At 28.1% G+C, this 26,195-nt stretch overlaps 1 protein-coding gene across 1 annotated transcript; it reads right to left on the bottom strand.

Annotated features, from left to right (window-relative positions):
• Positions 1 to 652: 652 nt before the first annotated feature.
• On the bottom strand, positions 653 to 26,188 carry LOC107445958 (mitochondrial disaggregase). The gene is made up of 16 exons (XM_087169015.1): positions 25,552 to 26,188; positions 24,296 to 24,347; positions 22,493 to 22,579; positions 22,094 to 22,197; positions 21,088 to 21,216; positions 20,300 to 20,397; positions 16,958 to 17,072; positions 15,480 to 15,557; positions 12,827 to 12,882; positions 12,696 to 12,740; positions 8,972 to 9,133; positions 6,917 to 7,073; positions 6,753 to 6,826; positions 4,643 to 4,762; positions 2,689 to 2,793; positions 653 to 939 (listed from the first exon to the last, which is right to left on the bottom strand). The coding sequence occupies exons 1-16, from the start codon at positions 25,790 to 25,792 to the stop codon at positions 733 to 735; spliced, it is 1,830 nt and encodes a 609-aa protein (XP_087025141.1). The 5' UTR covers positions 25,793 to 26,188; the 3' UTR covers positions 653 to 732.
• Between the last annotated feature and the right edge of the window lie 7 nt (positions 26,189 to 26,195).

A 26,195-nucleotide genomic window follows, 5' to 3' on the forward strand; every position in this document is an offset into this window, starting at 1 on the left:
TAGCTTTAATCAAAAATTCATTGGCTTTTTTTAAAAAAATATATATATATTTTTGGTTCAATCAAGTCAGGTAAGCTAAGGCAAAATGAATGTGGGATAAAAATTGAATTTTTAGTTTGAAAGACATCTGAAATCATGTACTTAATTTGTTTTAAGTTTCACTATTGTAACTTATTTTTATAAATAATGAAGGATCAATGGGTATCTTGCATCTTTTAGATTTAAAAAAACAGATTTCTACGAAAAATAATAGCAGTCTAAAAATTATTTACTGAGCAAATTGCTTAATTAGTGTAAATCTAGACTATCATAAATTGGCCACTATCAATAATCAATTAGCATCACTTTCCGTGTTAAATAATTTAATTAATCTCTATTTTGATGAGTTAAATTTCTAAAAACTCATTTTGCTTTTTCAAACAACAAAAAGTCACCAGGTAGGACAATAAATAAGAAGAACTTGGAATTATTTTAACTGTCCTTATATGGCTTTCAGATTGTATAGTGTTGTTTAATATTGATTTATTAGTTATAAACTTTTTTTTCATCCTATACTAGGAATAAGCCAGTTTATAAATATTTTTGAATTTAAAAAATAGCATATAAATTTCAAATTGTTAACCAAATCCCAAATAAATTGATTGTACAAACATTATTTAACATTTTTCTTTTATTATTTAAAACATACTTTCTGTACAAAATAAATTATATGATACAATATGGAATCTAGTTTCATGAGTAATTAGTACTTAACAAGTCTTCATTAAGTGACTGGTCTTTTGACTTGAATTGTAAACTAATCTTATAAGCAACTTTGTTTGGTTCTTTATTATCTAGGGAAGCATCATTTACTTCAACAGATATATGAACAGAACTACCTTTCTTTATCAGTTGCTTCTCATATGCTTCTGCTAAAGGATTTATTACTCGTCGCTCCACCTAATGATAAAAAAACAAGTATCAAAAAAAAAAACTCATCATTAAAACTTATTAATTTTGAAATTCTAGTGCATTGTTTTATTTCAAAGTGAAGAGCTATTTTGCAACCTTGACAATAATTACTGTGCACAAAGTGCTATTTCCTCAAAAATATACTCTACTTGTTCTACTACTTTCTACTTTTTGTTCGAAAGAAAACTAAATCTGACACTCAGGAGAAATGTAAAAAAGAGATGGGCTTACTAAGAGTTTTTCTGGGTCAGGGAGACGGCATTTGCTTAAAGAACCCAAAGAATTTGCCTCTAGACTTGTATTTAGTAATATCACACAGTAATAAAGTTACTCATTTTGATAATTACATTGTTTTTGAAACATAAATTTTTAATAAGAAAACAATTTTTTTATTCTCTCAGTGTTCAACATAATTTCCCATGGTACTAACTAAGTTGTAAAAAACTAGCTAAATATTAACTAAAATCTACTAAACAAGAGTAAAATTAGCTACAATTGACTAAAAAAGAGTGAAGAACATAGGCTATACTAAAAAAAACATAATATGTTAGTAAACATCGGTCGATGGTTTTCCAGAGTCATGAAGTTATTCCTCTATAGTTTTTTGTTGTCAAGAGATCAAAAATAATCTTGTATTGTTATTTAATAAGTTATGTTTTCTACACATAATTAAATAAATTTTCTTATTGTATAAGGGTTAACAAATAACTTGTAACTATCTGAAGGATTGTCACAAATTTAATTATTAAAAAATATTCATGGGTACACAAAGCAATAACTGCACAAATGATAAAAATATTTACATAATAAGTGAATTCCTTGATCATTAAATTTTTTTTCTTTTTAAAAAACTATAAAATTTACAATAGTAACGTGAGTATAATTCCTATTTACTTAAGTCTATTCGACTTATATATTGACTTGACTTCAGTTAGTTAAAGCAAGAAAAAATGGATAGTAAAAATGACTGAGAAACACTAGGAAATGTTTAAAAATCGTAAAATAAATTACAAGATATGTTTAAAATCAATGTTTCTAAATTAAAAAAGTGTATCTGAAAATAAGTAGAAGTTATACCTTATGTCATATTGTTTGGTTTACCGGTAAATAAAGGTAGAATCTTGAATTTTTTTTTTTTTAAATTTACAAACCTAAGACTCAACTTTAATTAGCTTAGATAAGTAAATAAATAAAATAAAAATAAAATTCTTTTAAATTTAAGACAGTAAAGATGCCGTTAAATATTTTAGTATCCATTACACAATTACTTCATGATACGCTATACTGAATGAAAAATTTACAAGTTTTTTGTACACCTGATAAAACATAGAATGTCTTTAAGTAGTGAATAGAATCTACCATAATATACTGAACTTTCTTGTGTGAAAAGCAAAATGCAGTAAAATATATCATTAGAAAAATGAGAAATAAATTTGTCAAATGTAAAACTTTTTGGTAAAAATTTCTCTATGTTGTAGTGAATTAACAAAAAAATATCCACACTCAATTTCAAGTGCTATATTAAATTCTTTGTCTTTTATAGTTAAAATTTATATGTAGTAATAATCAAAACAATTCTAAATCAAATTTATTTTACTAAGAAACAAAGCATAGCAAAAATATTTCGCAACTACTTTAAAGATAAGAGAAATATTTAACGAAATGAAGAAAAGTTTGCAGCCATGGGCCGTATGATTCATTAAATGAAAAACAAAATTATAAAATTAAGTGTATTACCTCATGCTTTATGGAACGAGCACCATAGTGAATATCATAGCCTTCACATAAGGTTTCAAGTAACATTTCATCCCATGACAAATCTATTCCATGTCTTTTCTTAGCCTAAAATCATTAAGTAATAGTTTAAGTATATTCTAGCAAAATGAAAAAAAAAAGAATCTTTAGCAAGTTTATAACAAAGATTTGGACATTTAAAAAATTGATCATGTAATACTTGTATACAATATATTAACTTTTATTCCTTTGGGATACAATATCTTTTAAATTTATGAAGGTAATATTTATACATCTGAGTTACTCTAAAGTATTCATAATCTCAAAGTCTTATTGGGACAGTTGATAAGAATGCCTGATTAATAAAAAATCTTTGAATTTAATGAGCTATAATATTTTTCAAACAATCAGACAGCTTTAAAGGGATGATAAAATTCTTTTTTTCTTCTTCATTGCTTTATTATTTTTATAGTGCTAATGCTTTAAAATTAACATATTTTCATAATACATTAAGTTAAAAAGCAATTAGTTTGGACAGTCGTCATTACAACTTGGAATAATTTATAACTTTTTAATTTGTCAGGTTGTTGATATTTTATAATGTAAGCAAATTATATTTTCTGTAAGTTCTCATCTCATTGAGACTGTGTGAAATCTGGTCCACTTTTGGTGGGCAACCTTTTTCAATTACCGAACTTATAACTGAACCGATTCCTAAGCAATGCAGTGATAAGATAAAATTTTTTGGTTTTCATTATTTTTTTCAAATAAAAGCTAACAAAGAAATCAAAAAAGTAAACATTAAATAACATAAACTGTGATGTGTGTGAATGAGAAATTTGTGTATGAGCAGAAACTGTCCATCGAGTGATGTAGTTCGTTTTGAAGATAGTAAGCGGAAATTAGGTCCTATCTGAAAGAGTTGTAATAGAATTATTTATGATTGTTATGTTTTATATAAATGGTTTTTTATTAGTATTGTCAAGCCTAGTTAGTAATTAAGAGTGAAATACACTACAATAGCAAATATTTTTAATAATTTATAATTAATTTATTCTTTCGAGAAATTTTAATAACTGTTAGGAATGTAAATATATCACGAAACAGTAGTGAGTTTCATTTAATGTTATGAAAATGAACACACAAAATTTAAATGTAATAACGAACTTACTTAACAAGAGATCTGATTCGGAGAATGTCATTAAAATTTTGTAACTCAAGTAAAGAAAGAAAAAAATATACAGTAGGGAACCGATTATCCGGAACGATTGGGACCATCGCTATTCGGTATAACTGATTTTTCCGGTTTACTGAATCGCTACAAAAAGCGTTTTTTTTTATTGTTAAACCCAACTAAAAAAAAATTATTTGGAAATAATCTTAAAAAGAAGAAAAAACAATGAAGTACTACACTAATGATTATTTCCAAAATGATGGTAAGGTAAAAATCTTTCAAAAAAGAAAGAAAAATCCTAAAATCTTATGAGGAAAAAAAATATTTTTTTTCAAAATGGCGGGAAAACTTATCGAATTTCATTCCGGTATTTTGGTTTTCCGGTTTTCTGATTTCCGGATAACGGGTTCTGTACTGTATTTTAACCATACTCTGCCTTTTGTGCATACAGGCTATTAACAACAAGGAAGTTCACTGTCTTTAGAATAGCAAGAACTAAATTAAAAAAAAAAATAATAATATGCTAAAAATATCACAAATTAGTTATGTTATAAAAAAACTATAATTTAAATTTATTAAAACTGACCGAGTATTTTGTTATTGGGGAATTTTTAAACAAATTTCTTCTAAATACACAACTTTTTCATTGGACAACAAAAAAGAGAGGAAACAATATTTTGGCAAAAGAAGAAACATACAAAATAAGGCTTTTGTTGTTTAAATGTCTTTAGCCTTTCATTAAAGCTCAGTCAGTTATAAAGTAAATAACAATACTTAACCTACACTTTCTGTCCAATGTTCCAATTCCTTTTGAACTAATTTTAACAATTCTGACTTAGAGAAAGGTAGGAAATAAACTATTTCATTGATTCTTCCTAAGAACTCATCTCTTTTGAAATGCCTCTAAAAAAGAAAATCAACTTCATAAAATAGGAATTGTCCAATAATAAATTAAATTCAAACAAATAAAGGTACCTGGAATATTATACTCTAAAAAAAAATAAAGAACACAGTAAGTTTAAATCAAAAAGTTATGCTTAATATATAATTATCTTCCTTATTGAAGTAAATGCAATAAATTATTAAAAATAACAGATTATTTAAACAAAATGTTAGTAAATAAAGTTACTTGAATAAACTAATTTGATTCTTTCTATTCCTAAAAACAACAATTCTATAGAAATACCTTCAGAAAAGAAAAGAAATTTCATTTAACTGGAATTGTCAAGGTAAAAATCAAATTCAAATATAAAAAGGTATCTGGAATATTATATAGGAAGAAAAATGTAAAGTACAAATCAAGAAGTCAAGGGTAGACAGCAGCTTTACAGCAAAGCTTATTTTTTATTATTATTTTAATGTGTGCCTAATATGTAGTTTTTTACTTATTTAGAACATTGATTTTTTGAAAGTGTTTAGCTATCATTCCAAGTTGAAAAATTAATTGCATTCTTAAATTTATTTTAAGAGCTCTCAATAGTATATACACTATCTGGCCATTAATGACCGGACACCCCTCATTTCGGATAGATGAGGTGCTAGTATCAAGTCAGTAGGGCGTGAGGCCGCCACGCGCCCGAATCACAGCTTTAACCCTTCTAGGAAGGCTGTCCACTAGGTGTTGGTACTCGGCGGCAGGTATTGCCCGCCATTCCTCCTGTAACATGGCGAAGAGTTGAGTGGTGGTTTTGGGGCGTTGTGGTCTGGCCCTCAACCGGCCCTCCAACTCATCCCAGAGATGCTCAATTGGATTGATGTCTGGTTTTTGGGATGGCCAGTCAAGCTCTTGCACCCCCATTTCATCAAACCAGTCCGTGATGGCATGTGCTTTATGAATGGCAGCGTTATCGTGTTGAAACACAAACGGGCCATTACCGAACTGTTGCCACAGAGCGGGAAGCGCCGAATTATCCAGGATGTCTCTATACCCTTCTGCGTTCAGGGTTCACGCACTAACACCAAAGGTCCAAGGCCAAACCATGAGAAACAGGACCACACCATAATTCCTCCACCACCGAATTTCACAGTGGGGACAATGCACTCCGGTAGGTACCGTTCTCCGGGCATTCGCCAGGTCCACACCCATCCATCAGAGTGCCACAACATGTAGCGTGACTCATCACTCCACATAACGCTTTTCCATTGCTCTACTGTCCACTGGTGACGTGCTCTGAACCACTGAAATTGGTGGCAGGCGTTTGAGGGAGAGATGTTTGGCTTATGTGCTGCTGCTCGTCCATGGAATCCTTGTGAAATCAGCTCCCGACGAATGGTACGTGTACTGGCAGCACTGCCAAATGCAACCCAGAAGTTGGTAGCGACAGTGTCACACGACATTTGTCGGTTTGCCTTCACTACACGTCGAAGAGATCGTCGATCCATGTCGGACATTATTTTGGGCTTACCGGGTCGGGACTGCGGTTTTATCACTCCCTCTCGTCCCCATTTCAGCACGACGTCACCAACTGTTGACCGTGGTACCTGAAACTTGTCGGAGATGGCACGTATGGAATGACCAAATCGGTGGGCGCCTATGATCATGCCACTTTCCGCCTCATTCAGCTCTCGCCGTTCACTCATTTTCATTGTTAACGCTCGTATGGCCGTCGCCTGCTTGCGAATGATCTTTCCCCCACCACAGGTTCCGTATTTATTCCGCCAGGACGAGTCCACCTGCCGTTGAAGGGGTGTCCGGTCATTAATGGCTAGATAGTGTAGACATAAAAAAATATAATTTTTAATGTGCTCTAATTTAAGATGAAGTTTTAAAAAAAGTGAAAATATTCTTTTAAACATTATTTTTATACTTTTTTCTTTCTTAGCAAGTTCTCTTTTTGAAAGTTCAGCAATGTTTAACAATTTCATATAAGTGATTGAAACAGATACGACATACCTTTAAAATGGGATAGACAATATTTTCTTTAAATTCTTTAGATATAGTGACTTTTTCAATCATGTCAGTATTACCTTCAATATAGAAACAAATATTCATTTAAATTTCATTTTGAACTCATGCGATACATTTAAATATTGTATATATATTCCAATTATGCGAACCTTCATGATCACCGTATCTTTGTTTTGCAATTTCTGCTGCTTCGGCCCTCAAGTGAATCCCATGCCTAGCAATTTCATTGCTTGCTAAATTTGAAGTCATAATAAAGATAGCATCCTTGCATTCAATCGTTTTTCCTTTACCATCAGTCAAGCGTCCCTATAAAACATCATCAATATTTTTAAAATAAATTCTTGTGCATTTTGAATGATTATAATAGGACTTCCATAATATTTAAGTTTTAATCTTTATATAAATTCACAGAAACAGATCTCTTACTAATTCATTCAATGTAATATGTGGTAATATAAAAGAAAAATCTATTTATTAACTTAATTGTTTAAATAAAATAATGTGCTTTGTTAAAAAAAGATGGTAAAATTTTTTAACATTATTTTAATAGTTTTTATTTTTAATAAAATTTGTAATAAAAACTATTTATAACATCAAAGATTGTTAAACTAATTAAAATGAAGCTGGTCAAAGATAATATTCTTAAGTACATTGCTACATATAAACAAAATTCAGACACTTTATTCAGAATGAAGTGTCAGGATTCCGTTTATATGAGCGCTGTTTTGTTAATATGAGTGTTTATATTTGTGCCAATTATAATAAGCAATTTACTGGTTATTTAAAAATATTAAAGCAATTTTCAAGCTTTAAATAAGGAACCACCATCATAAAATTCTACGTGTAACTCAAGAAAATGCAAGTTCCATATATAATTATGAATTACTAAAATTTTTTGGGTTTGTGTTTCACGGAAAATTTAAAATGACTAAATTTTTTATCTTAATAATTTTAAATAAAATCAATAATAACTTGATCAAAAAGTTAAAAAAAAATGTTTGAAATAATACTTTATGAATTTAATTGTACTTATCAATTACAAAGAATACATGGGGTTATTGTGGTTTCATGAAAAAATACCTGAAACTTAAGTCGGAAAAAAGTGTGAAAAGGGACCGAAATATTGAGGTTAATATATATTTGCAGTTAGGAAATCATAATTTATAATTGATATTATCCTGTTTATAATTTTTATGGATGAATAATTGATAAATTTCTTTTAAGTCTTTCCGTGAACAAGAACCATAATGTCCAATTCATAAATCGCATTTAAATGTACTGTGATATGTTATTTGTAAATCGAATTAATAACAGTGTTTTAATGCACTCTCTTTAAGGCTATTATTAACAAGTTTTGTCCTTCATCATAGATTCAATTGCATGAAAATTAAAGAGATAATTAGATATTAAAATAATTAAATAATAAGACATTAGACAAAATAAAACCTTTGTGACGGCTACTACCAGTTTGAAAATAAATCAGAGTGGTGATAACAGCAGCAAAACTATTAATTAAAAACAACACTAAAGATTTGAAAATCAAAGGCCCTCAGCTGCCAAAATTATTAGCCAAATATTTTAAAGCTTTACGAAGAAAAATCAACCTCAAATGCTGGTCCCTCATTATCATATCTTGTTTTAATTAATTATTATATCCCTCTAATGGTGAGATGATTTATAATCTCTTAATAACCAAGTTTTGTTGTAAATACTCAGTAAACAAAAGTATTAACTCACATTTTTATAGTGACAATATGTTAACTTGACAGGTTTATTTAAAAACTAAATATATCATTTTTTTACTTACATATTTTTTAAAAAAAAACATTTTTAAAAAATTTGAAACAGTTTTTTAGCATTGAATAAAATAGTAATCTCAAAATGTAGACACTGAAGCAAGTTAAATAATTAAAGTGTCACCTCGTCAAATAGTTGCAATTTTTACTTACATAATTTTTAAAAAAATAAGTTTTTAAAAAATTTGAAACAGTTTTTTAGCATTGAATAAAATAGTAATCTCAAAATGTAGACACTGAAGCAAGTTAAATAATTAAAGTGTCACCTCGTCAAATAGTTGCAATTTTTACTTACATAATTTTTAAAAAAATAAGTTTTTAAAAAATTTGAAACAGTTTTTTAGCATTGAATAAAATAGTAATTTCAAAATGTAGACACTGAAGCAAGTTAAATAATTAAAGTGTCACCTCGTCAAATAGTTGCAGTAAAACAGACAAGACATCAGGGTGGGCTTTATCTACTTCGTCAAACAGCACAACAGCATTTGGACACTTTTTCAACTGCTTTGTCAATTGACCTCCTTCATCATGACCAACGTAACCAGGAGGTGAACCTATCAACTTAGCAACCTACAATCCCAAAACTCAAATAAACTTTCTTCATAAACAAATTTATTAACAATTACTTATAAAATAAATTAAGGTATAGAAATTTGTTTATTTTTACATTGTAAATAAAATATATCATATTAAATCAAAATACAGTCAGTTTTCAACATTATGAAAACCAGAACATAGAGCGAAAATAGTCCTCATATTGAGATTGCACAAAAATATCACAGATGTTAACCCATAGAAAAAATATGCTAGATTAATTTTAACAAATTAAGGTTTTTCTTTAATATTTTGATAATTATCTGGATAACTGATAATAAAGCAACTTTTTTATGTTAACATGCACATTTAAGTACCTTTCAAAATAATGCTTTATAGGTGGAAAATTATTAAGCTGGTTCAGATCAGCCATCGAGAGAGAGATAGCTCATAAATACCAATAAATATGTGAAGATAACTATAAAAAAAATCCTATTATTTAATTTAAAAATAAATTTATAAGCGAACTAAGAATTTCTAAAATAAAAAAAATTAAATTTTCAGTTAAGAAAAGTAAGATTGAAAAATTTATTTTACCTATGATAGAAATTGTCACCGATTGTGACTGCATTCATTTAGCCTAATGAACAAATATGAGACTTTGACTCTGTAATATATATTTTTGATTATTAGTGTGAAGTAATTTAAATTTCCTTAACTTTCTGATTACAAATCACAAATGCTAAAGATAAAAATATGTAAATATGTCGCTTTTCCTTCATTCAAAGAAAATGTTTTACATTTAATGTGCAGTGGTACACAAAAGAAACACTGGTTTAAATAATTTCTTTGAAACTTTTACTGATTAGAATTAGGTACTTAATTTTGATTGAATAGACAGTTCAGTGCGGAAGTTCTATTGGGCAGTGAAATAACAATGCATCTATAGAACAAACAGGACTTCATGTATTATAATGAAAACATATTTATACACTTTTGTTATTTTAAAACTCATAATTTATAAACTGCCAGTATTTTCTAGCATATAAAACAGGGTTCCCACTCAATTTCAGAAAAAAATTTCCCTTAGTTTTCCAGGAATATTAAGAAAGTTTCAATGAAAATTCAGACCATATTTTACACATACCACACAATTTTTTCATTAGAAGACTTTTGATTTTTTATTTGTTACGTCAAGGATGAGAATAAAGATGAGAGCATAAAAGTTTCAATAAAATATGATATTTTTGCATCAAATTTTTGTAACAGATTCTAGAATTATTTAACTCAATAACTGATTAGTATTACTGACAATCCTGAGACTGGTTATTTTAAGGTATGACATAGGAATCTTTCAGGCTTTTGTGAAAAATTGCAATTTTTCTGCTTTTGAGAGTCGAAACAAAATTCACCGACTATTCCAGGTTTTTCCTGTTCTCCCAGACTAGTGAGAGTCTTGTATAAATAAGCCCAAGCACTTCTAGTCTTATTATCTAGATGTACAGTGGCATATTTTTAAAATTAAAAAATGGATAATTTGAAAATTATTTAATTTAAACAAGTACTGATTAACCCAGAATTTCTTAATGAGTAAATATTAAAATTTTCAGTGAAATCAAATGTTTACAACTATTTTCGTTTTCGTTCAAAAGAAATCAGCAAATTTTTGTAACTTATCACTTCTTGAGAAATAATAGTAAGTAAGCAAAGATTAAGAACTTGAAAAAAGTTAACAAAAGAGCTGAAGTTTATTTTGAACAGTAATGGAAGGCTGCCTTCTGGTCATTACTTACTAGTGCAACTCCAAGAAAATACTACAACAGATATAAAATGAAAAATATTGATCATCATCAAAAATTATTAATAAAATACATCTATTACAGTCCAACTTCTATTTAACGAACTTCCATTTTGCGAATTTCTCTATTTTGCGATTTTTTAAGAAGAACCACGAACATTTTGGAAATTTTTTCGTAAAATAACTTCCAAATAGTGAAGTGAATTTTTAGATTCACTTTTCTTATTTCCCAAAATATTTCGGAACATTTTAAACTTGTTAACGCATTTTATGGGAGAAATGATCTGGAATGGATTTTTGCAGCCACTTAACTTTTAGAAAAAGTGGTAAAATCCCTTTCCCTTTTTGTTTGCATTTCATATAGGTATCCATGCCAAAAATCAATTTATGAGAAAGCATAACAGAAATTTCTAATACATCGAACTATGATATTACAGACTGTACTATTCGTAACAATTTTGCTAAGCTGGATTCTTAGTCAGTGAGGAGAATTTGGAAAGTGCAGAGGACAAAGATGACATTCCTTTAGAAGAACTTAAAGAAATGTGGGTTCAGATAAGAGAGAACCACGAAATTAATTTTGATGTACTGATTAATGATTTTCTTTTTATTGATTCTGAAGCTGCAACCATAGAAACATTAACTGAACTGGATATTTTGGACAGTGCAAAAAATAAAAGCAATACAGCAAAAAATTGTGAGGAAGACAAAGAAGATATGATGAAGAAGACACCAAACCTTCATATGATAAAATGATTTGAAACAATTCGATAGTAGATAATAATTTACACAATAAAGGTGTATCAATTGCTATTTTAATTATGTCTAGTGTTCATGAATTTAAAACCTGTTTTGTGTTGTTTCAATTGGTGTATTGAAACAACACAATTGAAGTTAACAATTGAACACAATTGAAGGATTTCAATTGGTGATTTTCTATTTAACGAATTTTCCATATAACAAACTTTTCATCGAGATTTAGCGACTTCATTAAATAGAGGTTCGACTGTACTTTCATCCCAACCAATTTATACAACAAAACTGGGAATGTGGTCTCTAAATTTGCTCGATTTTAAAGAGATACTTACGTATATCAAATTGCATTTTAAGAAGAAAACAACATATGTCTTTTATTACATATACGAAAAGTAATATGGCAATTCAAAATGATTTTTTATTGCAAAAAATAACTGTCATGAAATAATAACTAAGTAACACCAGCTAGTAAAATAAAGCTGCAATTTGTTCTTTGTATTTAGTTCATTTTTCAAAACAAAAATAACATATTACTATATTATTATTAAAATTTGTTTTTAAATTAATATTACTATTTTCGCTGCTGCAGTTTGTTAGGTAGTAAATTGATAGCAATTGAATATAATTGTCACAAGCTTAAAGAAAGCCTTAAAAAAATTTGAAAAATTGTAAATTTCATTCTGGAAATTTAAAGTTATTGTATCATAGAATGTACAACTTACTGTATGAAGTTAAATTTATGAAATAGAAACTTCTTAATAATATTTAGTTCTTTACTGCAAAAATAATACTCTAGCATATATATAGATAAATTTCATGACCAATATAGTTAATTTATGATAAATTTGCTTTGCATTTACTCAATGTTGAAATAAATTTATAACATAATAAATATGAATTGCTTTGAATAACATCAGAACATTTAAATTTTTTACTAAAATGGTAATTTTCTAAGTTGCAACCTATTAGAGCTTCTAATTTTTATGCATTAAAAAAGACAGTGTTATTAAATTTATTAAGTAAAAATATTTTTATATCACATACTTCGTGTTTCTCTTGATATTCAGACATATCCAGCCTAATAAAACCCTGAAAGAAAAATAAATGTAGCAATTCTTTAATTGTAGCAAATATTTCATTCAAAGAAGAAAATTAAAACATATTTAAGTACTTACATCTTTTTTTTCCTTATGTAAGTATTTAGCAACCTGCTTTGCAAGTTCTGTTTTTCCTGCAAATTCAGAAATCTTATATATTTTTCCACAAATATAAGACAAATACAGTTTTATTAGATAATGTTTTCTTTGAAAAATATGTCAACCATTGCTCTTAATAAGTCTCAAGGAATGCAAAAATATATTTTCTTAGATTTAAAGGACACATTAAAGACACATAGAGTTGATTTATTAAACTGAATTATAACTTTTGAAGTAACAGTTATTTATTTTTAGATTACCATTACATTATTATTTGCAGCTATTTATTTAAAACTAAAAATATTTATTAACGTTATTAATAAGGTTCACTCCAGCAAGGAAAATTTAGTGGTTCAATAGGATCACCTAGGTATTCAATTAGTGGTTCAAAAACTTAATATGGTAGACTAACTTTAAAAAAAATTGAATTTTAGAATTACATAATTCATGTTATGGTACACAACAAAAATTGTTAATTGCCATTTATAAGAGCCTAAAACTAATTAGGTTTATTAGCCCATAAAGATTGAATATTTATTAAAATTAATTGCAAAAATCTAAAATATTAGCGAATAGATTCAACATAGAGATTAAATGGCTAAGACCAAATAAATAAATGAGGAAAACAGAGAAAGTAATAGTTAACAAAATTAAAAATCTAAAAATTATAAAATATGAAATAAAGACAATTCTAAGAGTAAATGATTATTGCTGAACAATTATACTGTCAATAAGTGAATATAAAGTACAGCACAACATATAAATTTAATGTTTCAACATTTAAAATTGTTTTGTACCAGACATTTTCAGTTATTCCAATTGAATAAATCGCATTCGAATTCCATACAAAGGGTAGAACAATAAAATCGGTAGAATAATTTTTTTTTAAATGCATGGAATTAGGTGCCAAAAACTTTTTTTTGAAACAATTTTGCAAATTCCCAACATATTTCAAGTTTGTCACTGACTTTAGAAACATTTGGCGACAGTTGTCACTATACTGGTGTGAACCCTAGTTATTAAAAATACATTATTTAAATATGAAATAAAAAGCTAATAATTTATTGCTATGCAATATACAGAATGTCTACCAGGTCCCAAGAAAAAATCCCAACCCCTCACCAAATTTTAATGCCTTTAAACACAGATAACTCACTTGATATTTTAAAAAATAAAAATGTCTTATTTCCTCCAATTTATGCAATATTTTTACTATGGTTGTATTACGACTTGCAAATTTTGAATTTTAGTTAAAACTTTTTAATGTGCCTAATTTGCGTTGATTTCATCATTTCAAATTGTTTTATTGGTGGTTATTTACAATTTTTTTCCACCATTTCAATATGGGGTTTTTTTTCTTTCAAATTTCAAAATTTTTTAACATGATACTGATTTTTCAGCAATTACTTTTTGATGAGCTTGATTTCTGAAGATCGTATCATAAACCCCATCATCTTCCAAAAATGTTTATGCTTTTTCAAATTTTGTTGTTTTTAAAACGATATTATTACTCACGAATTGCAAATTTGAGCTATCACTTTTTGATGCTCTTGATTTGCGACAATTCCATCCACACATTTTTTTTATCATTTCATCAAATCTTTTAATGTATTCTAATAATTCTCAAGAAATCAAATTTATAAACCTTAAACTTCTTAAAATTCAATAACCATATGGATAAAATTTGATTTGATATTAACTATTCTGAACTACATTTTGAACGAACTCTGATTTAACTACATTTTTAATAAATCAGTTGTAGTTAATTGAATAAAATTAAGTTTCTTCGAGCACTAAATCTATTAATATTTCTGATAACTAATATTACAGTTTAATATACTCCATAAATTGTGGCGTCAAGAAGCTGGGTACCAACTTGCCTGGGTAGTAAAGGCGATTCATGTACAATATCGATCACATTGACGCCATTTTGTCCTTAGTCATAAAATTGTACAGACTTAACTCCCATGATCCCACTATTAATGTAAAATCCTCTTGTGGGAAAGCTTAATTAAACTGAGAAATATTAATTATATTTATGAGATTGTGGCATCCCAGTGGTTAGAGCATCAGACTTTGGACAGGAGGAGACGTGATTTGATTCTCTAAGGCATTAAGACTTACCAAGTACATGCAATATACTGTACTATGGAATCGAAAGCCCTGTGGTCAGTCGCTGAGTTGTACCATGGATATAGGGACCTTGAGAAAATTTCTTGTCTTTTCAGATCTATGTCTAAATTGTGGAAGTAAATTCACAAATGAGTGACGCTGCCATCTGTTCAGTGGGATCTGAGTTAAGTCGCTCTTTAACCCTAGAGGTGAGCTCTTTTCAAAAGAAATGCATGCCTTAATGACCTAATTTGTAAGGCCAATGACTGTCACGCCTTGCTTGTCCAAGTGTCATTAGAAGCAACAACACAGACTAATTCAAAATTTAAGTTCTTTAAAAATTTATAAAAGTATTATCAAATTTAGTGATAAGCCATTTAAGAAAACTGGTTTATATAGCATAAAAATTTTATAATAATGTTAGCATAAAAAATTGATAACCAGGTCAATTTCTTAGTTTAAATTCCATTTCTGCAAAATTTTAAGACCATAATTTTGCATAGTTTTTAGAAAGGCTTACCTATTCCCGATGATCCCATAAAAAGAAATACTAAAGGATGATCTTCATCAGTCCAGCCATTTTCCTTTCTTCTAATAGCTGTAAAATTTTATTTATTCGAATTTCAAGTTCATAATCACACAAATTATAGAAGTCATCATAAACTCTCAAATAAATTTTTTGATCAATAAAATGATCATGTGACTTGCAATTTTAATAGCAGCGAATTTCGCTATTGACATTCCAAATCTTTTATATTTCCCTTTTTTTCATTTAATAAATGCAGGCATCACCATAAGGTGATGAAACTTACATCGCCCTGTTTTGAACAAACTAAAAAATCTCTAAAAATGCCCTTAAAATAAAAAGTAATTCTTTAAAAATTAGCAAGAATTTGAATTTAAAACATTATTTATTTCCAAAATTTGCATATAACATACAATTGCTTTAAAATATTTTTATTAATTCGTTAAAGAAGAGTTATAATTAGAGAAATTTTAATGCAATATTCAGGTAAGTTTAAAATTAGAGTTAACTGATTAAAAAAAGGATTAAGAAGGTAAGAAAATGAATTGATACCTACAAATAATTTTTGTAGACAAAATCAAAATAAAAACATAAGAAAAATTCCATTAAAGAAATGACTAAGCAAATGTTCTAAGAGAGTAAAAGAAATGCAAAGAGAGTAAATGCCATCAAAATCTGGGTCTTAGTTATCAAAAGGAAAGGAGAAAAGGGAAGCACTTTCTTCAATTTTGAAAGGAGCTTTGAGCAGAGGATAGGAGAAAAAAAAGAGTTGCAAATAATCGCGAATGTGTGACAGAAGCTAAATAAGACAAATATAAATAGAGGATTTTAAAATACTAAAAAGGCTAACAATTTTCTTCTTATTTTTTGAATTCTTATGATAACTTGTCTGACATTGAAAATTATTGACATTTACTCGTGTGATGCCAAAAAATGACATTTTTTGCTAGATAGCAACAATTAAAAACAAAAGAATAATATTAAAAGGTGAAAAAAAATGCACATAACCAATATGTTTCTAACCATTTTCATCAATTGGAACAATATATATATATATATATAATGTTTTATTCCTAAAAAGGTGAATAAAATTTATTTGGCGGGGGGGGGGGGGAGTTGTTTTGCACTAAATAAAATTTCCATTGTTGCACTATTGAAAGAAAATACTGGTTCATAAAGAGTTAGCATATTAAGAATACTTTACATAGAATTCTGATAACATAAAAACTTCTCAAAGGAAAAAGCAATGAACAGCTAGCCTAGCAGGTGATGGGCCTATGATAATGTTATTCATATTCAGATATAAAACATAATTTAAAGTTTAAATATTTGCATTAAATTACACGAAAAATTCAAATTTTTTTCAAGCTCTTTAACAACTTTAATAAAATTGCATTAAAAGATTGCATACAATGAATATTGAAAAAAAAAACATTTTTGCTAATAAAAATTATCAATTACAAATACAATACCTGCTGAAACATTAGTAATAGCTCCCTCTTGACCAACAATATGTTGTTTTATTCGCTGTTCTAAAGGGAATCTTCTTCTTTCTGCAGCATCCACTTCTCGCTTAACTTGCTCATACTAAAATAAATTTAATACATACAACAGTTTGAAATAAAAACATGATACATTTCCTGCTTGAAGATAATGAAATTTGAATGATACATTATATTTTTAACTTTATCTATTGTACTGCATCTTGCCTTGTTATAACATTTAAGCTCCACAAATGCATTCCATATTTCCTCAAAATTTTAAATAAATTAAGCTATGGTAAAGTTATCTTTGAAAAAAACTTTAAAACAGAGAAATTTACATCCATTGTGTAATATTTGCCATATATATAATATTTGAATATATATTATATATATGGCAAATAAATTATATGTATATACAGTGAAACCTCCTGTTATGGACACTCCTGCAAAATGGACGCCTCTCAATACGGACATATTTTTAATTCCCCGGGAATCTTCTATGAATAAACCATTACGTACATTATCCGCAAAGCGGACACTCCCGTAACCGGACGTGGACAGTCATTTTGGTCCTGAAACGTTGTTTTTTATCTCTACAAACCGGACACTACTTTTTCTAAATAAATTGCAAGCTAAAAAAATTCAACTTTTCACCATTTTTAAAGCATGTAAATAAAACTTTTTGCCTTATCCATAACTAAAAATAATTTTAAGCTATTTCACCAGCGAAAAATCAATCTTTCTCCTGTCACCTTGCCTTATCTTTGTAAAGAAAGGAGAGAAAATGGTACTGCACTCCTGAAATAATTCTGATCTTCTTTTGATCTTTTCATCTGGACCACACAGGTTATGAGACCCCTCAAGTTGAAATTGCTTTTCTCAATGCTTCTTCCCCATTGAAAATTTCTTTAATTTTCTTATCAATTTGAAGACTGTATTTGGGGTATACTGGGGTAAAAAAAAAGAAAACAGAAGTATAATCTTTGAGATGTTTATATAAATGAAACATTTATTCAGACACTTGATAGCTGATCAATTGTGAATAATCATCTCCATAGGTCCTCATGACTTACAGTTATGCATTACTTTTTTTTCTGTGAATCATAGGAGGTTTATTTTTCAAGAAGGTATTAACCATGTTCCCTATCAAATGATAAGTAGGTGTAAGGGGATGTGAACCTAATACAGTAAAACTTGTGTAAGTTGACCACTTGTGGTGCATTGTTTTAGTGGTCAACTTAGACAAGTGATCAACTTATAGAGGGGGTGGGTCATTGTTTAATTTTTCGTTTCCTATATCATGTTGCTATATATTAAATTTTTTTTTTTTACTTGACTTAAAGATTTTATTCAGAAAATATGCAAATGAATATCTTAAGAAATGTGTTTAAACCTGAATGAACATCAATTTGATACATATATTTCTAATATTTAACTAATTTTTTTTTTAAAAATTATTTTGTTAGTTATGCATGTGAAGTGTTTAATAAATATAATTTCTTAAAATATCAGAACACGAAAACATGTAATTTGAAAACTTTAAAAAAATAAAATTATTTGAACACTTTAAAATTTATTTACTACACTTTAAGATCAAAGACCATAAATAAAGGATTCAGCATTCATTTATTCAAATGCTCACTATTGCAACTGGAAGAGCAACTTTTCAACTAACACACCTGTTTTCAATGAACGGATGAAAGAAATGGTCAAAAGCTGGCCCCTTACAGTTTCCCCTGATGGTCAACTCACAAAAGGGTTTAGATTAGCTTTTTACACTATTTCACCAAACAAGTGAAATTTTAACATACATTGTCAAAATGGCAACTGGTCAACTTATGAGGGTTTTAGAATAGAATTTCATAATACTCCTAGATAAAATTGACTTATTTCAGTGGTCAACATACAAGATAGACAGGTGGTCAAGTTACAAAGGTTTTGCTTCTTTATATTATATAGGAAAAATTCCGTTCTTGATAATTGAGGTCAACTTATGCAGGTGCCCAACTTACAAGGGTGGTCAACTTGGCAGGTTTCACTGTAATTGAAACGGACTGAGGACAGTACGCTCCTATTTGGTACCATATGTCTAACTTGAGTATCTATGCTAATAGGAAAATTATATTTATTTATCTGTAGCTACATCCAGAATTATGTATTTATGTCAAACTTCTTTATATATTCTTTTTTATCTTTCTTATTGTTTAAATAAATATTCTTGTAGATATTTACAGTATCCTTGTAGATATTATTTAATAATTTCTACATCTTTGAGAATATTCAAAAAACAATTTACGGTGTTAAATTTCGTTATTAGGTTACCCTTCCCGTAAACGGACAACTCTCATAAACGGACAAATTTTTTGGTCCCATGAATGTCTGCTTAACGGAGGTTTCACTGTATATATATATATATATATTTATAACTAATCTCATAAGCATGAATTCAAATATTTATTTATGGGAAACATTTAAGTAACAACCATATTTTCCTCAGCAATAGGTGAAATGAATGATTTTACAAAAGTAAAATTTCATTAGTTTCTTACAGTTATTTTAAATTATAAGATTGTAATCATCTTATAATATTATTATGTATAAAGCATACTTTTAAAAAAATTGTATGTAAGATATTGAATTATTACTATTGCAGGATTACAGTTCAAAATGGATAACTTTGTTGAGTTGCACAATGCATTAAAAATGATAAATTTTAGTTAAAAATAAACATTTATTTACTTATTCTAATTGTTATCACAAAATAGAAATAAATGAGCAAAAATAGAAATAAGACAATTTTTATTTTAACTAAAATTAATGATTCAATACCATCCTTTTGTGGTACAACAGAGGAAGATTTAAAGAAAATGACCCATTATAGTCGATGCTTCATCTATTAAAGAATGTTGATTTAATATGATTTTTCCTTTTTCTTTTTTTGTTTAATATTGAAGGTTAGAAACATAGTTTTCTCTTTCTTACAGCGACAAAGAGAAGTAGTTATTAAAATAAGTTAGACAATCTATAAAAAAAAAGTTAGATTTCAAGTAAGCATTTGAAAATTTTCAGAAATATTTCTTGAAATTGAGAATTAACAAGAAACATATTCAGCCAAAATAGGATAAAATTAATGAGAGTGAATTACATATAAAACATGAAATGTGAGTACAACTTGGAGAAAAAAAATTCATTGATTCATAATAAATTCATGAAAAGATTTTTATAAACTTGACAGTTGTTAAATTTATTTTTAAAATGAATAAATCTCTGAAGGCTGATATATTTTTCTGAAAATTAGATACAAATGTAACTGGAGGAAGTAAAATATACCTTTTTCATATAAGATTGTAACAATTCTCTCATTTCTTCATTATTTGTATAATCTATAGGTTTATGGTTAAGATCATTTGATTTAAATGGATTTGCTCCTATAACAAAGACAAGAAATAAAATGTAAAATATTTTATAGCAGCAAAATCAGAGCCTTAATTATACATAATTAAAAGCTATATTTTATTAAAGAAAATATAAGTAAGAAAATATTTTAGATTGTCTTAACTGAGGAGATTTCAAAAAATAACTAAGAATATTTTTTTTTTAAAGTTATACAAATTGCATATAAAATGCTCAGTTAAAATCAGTAATGATTGGAAATAACAATCATCAATTTTTATTAATTAAAAGAATCCATACAAGGCTAAATTTATAAAATAATAGATTTGAATTAAAGATAGTTACAAATAGATTTTGTTACCAAATGTATGCATTTACACAGTCTTTGATATTATGTTCATATTATATATGTTTATACAGTCTTTGATATACAGATGTGTATGCAATATACTTATTATTTTACAGATGAAAAAAAAATTTAACGAAAAATGCCTCCATTGCAAAAAACTTCTGAGTATGTCATTGCATTAATCAACTGAACAATACAAATTTTGCTGTTGAGGAAATCTTTTAAAATAAAGAATTTTAACAATTACACCAGAAAAACTATGATTTCCAATTTTAAAATCAAGTTTCCAACAACTATAAAATTAATAATCAACTACAAATATCAAATGTTCTAATAGCAATACATAAATAATAAAGTAAAATAATATAATTTTTACCATGTTTCAAAAGAACTTCAACCAAATTGTAGTCATCCATTAAAACAGCATAATGCAAAGCAGTACAGTTACGAAATGAAGCTCTTAAGCTCAATCTTGGACTGAATTCTTCTTCTCTTGTGGACCAAACTTAAAGGAAAAAGTATGTTTTAAAAATTGACATACTATTACTAAATTTTAAATGACACAAATTTTTGGACAGTTACAAAGTATTGGGTTGTTCGGAAAGTCATTTGGTTTTTCGCAGTAGAAGACTTATATTTTTTTACTGTATGCTTAAGCGGCATAATTACTGTATATTTTGGTAGCTGATACAGCAGTGATGCACCAAACCAGTTTCAGCTAATTAAGGCGCAATAAAGATATTAAATAATCCAATCCGGTGATTAACAACTCGGGAGATCTCTAACACATTAAATTTGTCATATTCGGCTATTTATGATCATTTGAAAAGTCTACGATTTAATCTCATAACTCTACATGTGTTTTCCTCATGTTTTTACAGAAAGAAATTTTCGCCGTCACTTTGAAAATTGAAAATTACTTCTCAAATGTTAAGAGAATCATCCATTTTTGAAGCACATCATCTCTGGGTTTGAGGAGGATTAGATTATCTACAACAATGTTCCGAACTCTATAATTTTTTTCTTTAGACAGTAAAATCTTTACTTCCAATAAAGAGGTCGAAAATCACTTTCTTCGGTTTTTGCAGGCAAAGAACAAAAATTTTATGAGCAAGGAATCATGCTATTGCTAGGAAAATGGCAAAAGGTATTGAACCAGAATAGACAATATATGATTCAATAAAATATTCATGCACTATAAGAAAATCGCCTTTCCTTTTCATAGAAAAAAAAACGAAATTACTTTCCAAACAACTCAATAATAACTACAAACATAAAGACAAAAATTTGCACTTATGCCTACAATTATAATAATTGAAATATAGACCTAGAAGCATAAAAATTTACTAATAATAGAATGAGAGGAATTTTTTAATTATTACCTTCTAAAGAATGAACACGTTTTTCTTTTGCTACTTGATAGACATTGGAGAAATCATCCCCCAGATCAGGGTTAGCACCTAACTTAAGAAGTTCCTCCACAACTCTGAACATAGCAAAACAGAAAATAAGTTAAAATAAAATTTAAACCTTAACAATATATATAATAAATATAATATTATTCTGTTTATAATATTATTAATTAATTAATGATAATAAAAAATTAAACGCTTGATTATTAAATTTCGTGATTCGAAAAACAATTTTAAAAGTGTTTAGCTCTATACTTGAAACAATTTACAAAAACTTATGTAATGAATTTGTCGAGCTCTAATTTACATAATATTATTATAGTATGGCTTTCAACAAATTGATTAAACATTAAAAACTTTGATATTTACTTAGTTTTTCCATTAATTGCAGCAACTTGTAAAGCTGTCCAACCATATGAGTGTCTTTGATCAACATTGATGCCATTTGCCACTAATCTAATAAAATATAAATGAATTTTATAACAGTATTTATAACAGTATTACAATATATTTAAAATACTGAAAGAAAAAAAAATGAAATTGTATTCTATATTTTTATTATTAATCTCGATTACATTGCTATAAATTTTTTAACATTACAAGGGTAATAAATAATCACCAAAAAGCCAAGAATATAAAATTTTGTACTATGTTCCCTAAGTGCTAGTTTTTTATTGAATAGCATGAAACATGAGGAAGTAAGTAGTAGTCTTTTAAGGTTATTGAAAAAAAAAAACTGGATATAAGAGTTGACGCCCGGTGGCTGAGCGGTAGCGCTTCGCGCTGTCGTGCCACAGGTCCCTGGTTCGATCCTCGGGCCGGGAAGGGTTGACTCAGCCTTTCATCCCTTCAGTGGGTCGATAAATGAGTACCAAGCATGCTTGGGAACTAAACACTGGGGGTTCCGCGTTCGGCAGACCACCTGACCGGAACATCTGCTCCTGCACCCCAGAGCCCAAGGTCAAGAAAACTGAGATGGGCACAGTAGGCCTTGGCCCTCTATGGGCTGTCGCGCCACTGAGTTTAGTAGGATATAAGAGTTAGAAGGTTAAAATAGAGAAACTGTACAAAATAATTAGTAGGTGTCATACTTCACAATTAAGGAAACAGCTAGTACACAGTGTTTTCCATAGGTGTTTTATCACTTAAGAAATAGTATTCTGCCAGAAATTTAAAATAAAAAAATGAAGAAAAAAATGATATGTAACATTGAGAGAAAGCAAAGCAACATTTAATTTCTTTGACAAAAACCAAAATTACAAAATAGATATTTATTTTTCGCATCGAGAATTTTAGTAAGTAAATTACGCATAAGGTGTGCTAAGCTCAATTTTGGAATATATCCAGATGTTTCCAGAATATATATAGATGTTTTGAATTACATTTTTTAGTTACAACAGTTTAAATAAGATTAAACATAGTATAATTGATTTTAGCTTAAATACAATACTACTAATAAACTTCTTAATTGATTTTTTTAAAGGTGCCGTAAGTAAATTAATTTCATGTCAGCTGAAATTTTTTTAAAATGCAAATTCTAGATACTTACCATTTTTTCAAGTAAATTCAGCTATTTTATTTATAAAATTTTTATTAAATAAAAGAAATAAAAAAAGGCACTATTTGGTTAACCAGGTGTAAGTACATTAAGTGAGAAGTTATTTTATTTATAATTTTTTTTATTAAATAAAAGAATTAAAAAAACTTCACTATTTGGTTAGCCCAGTGCAAGCAAAAAGTCACCAAAAAGTGCAGTCCTCCGCTAACTTTTTATTTTATTTTTTTAAGCACAGAAAAATAAGAAAAAATAAATAAAAAAATATTGGTTGAATTTCCAAGCACTTATCTAATCAAGAAGTGTTAAAAAAAATTGAATTTACTGTTTTTAATTGGAGTCTTTATCGCTTGCACTGGCAAAATACAAAATTTTGTGTTTTCCAACGTAGCTGTTTACCCATCATATAATATATGCGTAAGTATAAAAACATGAGTGTTTAGCACAAAATGTCAACTTTGAAAATTTCATCTGCAAAATACATTTTACCAAAAATAAGTCTTTTTTGCATTGTATAATGCAAAATACTAGTTTGCTTTCAAGACATAAATTAAAATTATAACTTCAAGCAAATACAAGAATAAGATCAAATTAATGTAAACAGCAATTAAAGTTACCTTTTGATTTCTTTGACATCTCCTGTTTTAGCAGCTAAGAAAATTCTATCATCTATAAAAATTAATTAATTAGATTTTGTTAAATTCAAAATCAAATGAAAAAACTTTTTAAAATTTTATAAAAGAAACTAAGGGAAGATTTTCAGATTGTGATTTGGGTCAGAATGATTTGTTAAGGCTTGGCAACTTCCCTACAGCGGCGGTCAAAGAGAAACTAAAGAAACGTCACATATTATGTGTTTAAAATAGTTTAGTTTTGACAAACAATAATCACAATTTTTGACAGGACTATATTGATGACAGACTCAAGAAATCCAATCAGATAAGTATACTGTATAAGTATATACCAGACATCATAATTCTGTTAAAATAAATAATTTATTGACCATTCTGAGGATATTTCTGTATTGTGATCTGTCATGCCAACTACAATCATCAAATAGATTTTAATTTTTTTGGCAAAAGACATAAAGATTATTTTTCCGGTTTTCCGCAAATTATACCCTTTGAGTTGGTCCTTTTTTGTGGTGTTTTTTTATATTTTTTTAATAGACTGTCGCAGTGTTTTCACTACAGCGCGAGAATCTCGCATATTTTTTTCTTTTCTCGTATTAAAAAATTATTACAGCAAGAAATTCGCGCATTCTATAAATCAATTTCAAAATTCGCGAATTTCTCGCGTTTTGGAAAAAGCTTCGAATTACGCCATTTAGAATTAAATCTGTTTCACTTTTCTTCAGAACCATTTCGAACAACAGAACACAACCACGGAACCCCTTTCAGAACACATTTCTCTGCAACCACGTGTCTACCGTAGATAAGGTTTCTTCATGTAAGACGTTCAAATTTTTTATGCACTTATGTAAGATGGATAAATACTTGCAAAGGCAAAATCTTCTATGATGATGCACCAAAAATATTCAATGCCTTAAAAATTGGAAGACGTTAAAAATGTATTATAATTAAAGAAATGATTTTTTTTCAAGCGTTTTTGTGTTTTTTTAGTTTTTAGAAATCTCGCTTAACTTTTTGAAAACTCACCCTGTTTTTGAGAAAGGGTGAGAAATTCTCACCCATTTTTCTTCTATGATGAAAACACTGCTATCGCGGCCTTGAAGTTGCCAAGACTTCATGATTATTCAGCTACGGAAATCTTCCCGTCATTCTTGCATCAAGGGTTATAAAGTTTAAACACAGAAAACTTATTAATAGATTTCATTTAGATAAACCATTACAAAAAAACAAAAATCAATTACCCCGGATTTTCTCCGCACAATAAGTATACAGAATTGCAAGGGCAGCAGTTTTCTTAAACCAAATTTCCTTTTCTGAGTAAAAATAATTTTTGTTTGTAAAATATTTTAAAGCCGGTTTACATTCACTTTTATATGTTAGATAGTAAGAAAAGTAGCGGCATTTATTATATTTTGTATGTTGCTTAGGAGCAAAGAAGTATCGTAGGCACCCAACTGTCGAATATAATTTAAGTTTTTTCATATTTTAAATCATTAAATAGAGCTTAAAATTGATTAGTATTTAAATAAATGTTCCAAAATATCATCAACATAGATTGTCAGTTTTTCCTATTTATTGCATCACTTGTACGAAAATATGGCTCACACTACATTTGTGTACTTGCTTGAGTTTCAATTGATACATAAAAGTTCTATAAGAAAAGCCTCATAAAAGATAGGCCATTTTAAAAAACACAGGAACAAAATGCTTTCAAGTTCTTAAAGTCCTGATCCAGCTTTCATTAATCATAATTACAGTCAGCAAGAAATTTTGTCTTTAGATTAAAAGTCCTTAAGAAAAAATTATATTTTTAAAATGTTCGGTTTTACTTTTGGTTTCATTTTCAAAGTATTTGCATAAAAAATTAAACCTGACATCAGTGTCA

This window comes from Parasteatoda tepidariorum, chromosome 8, assembly GCF_982258835.1.
Source record: "Parasteatoda tepidariorum strain Cologne lab strain chromosome 8, Ptep-v5.0, whole genome shotgun sequence".
Classification (NCBI taxonomy): domain Eukaryota; kingdom Metazoa; phylum Arthropoda; class Arachnida; order Araneae; family Theridiidae; genus Parasteatoda; species Parasteatoda tepidariorum.

Coding starts and splice junctions, on each gene's coding strand:
- LOC107445958 (XM_087169015.1), bottom strand. CDS start 25,792: ATGAAAAAACTTAAATTATATTCGACAGTTGGGTGCCTACGATACTTC. Junction 15,558..16,957: donor TATTACTAATGTTTCAGCAG/GTATTGTATTTG, acceptor AAAATTTTACAG/CTATTAGAAGAAAGGAAAAT. Junction 7,074..8,971: donor TACTGCAACTATTTGACGAG/GTGACACTTTAA, acceptor GATGTTTTATAG/GGACGCTTGACTGATGGTAA.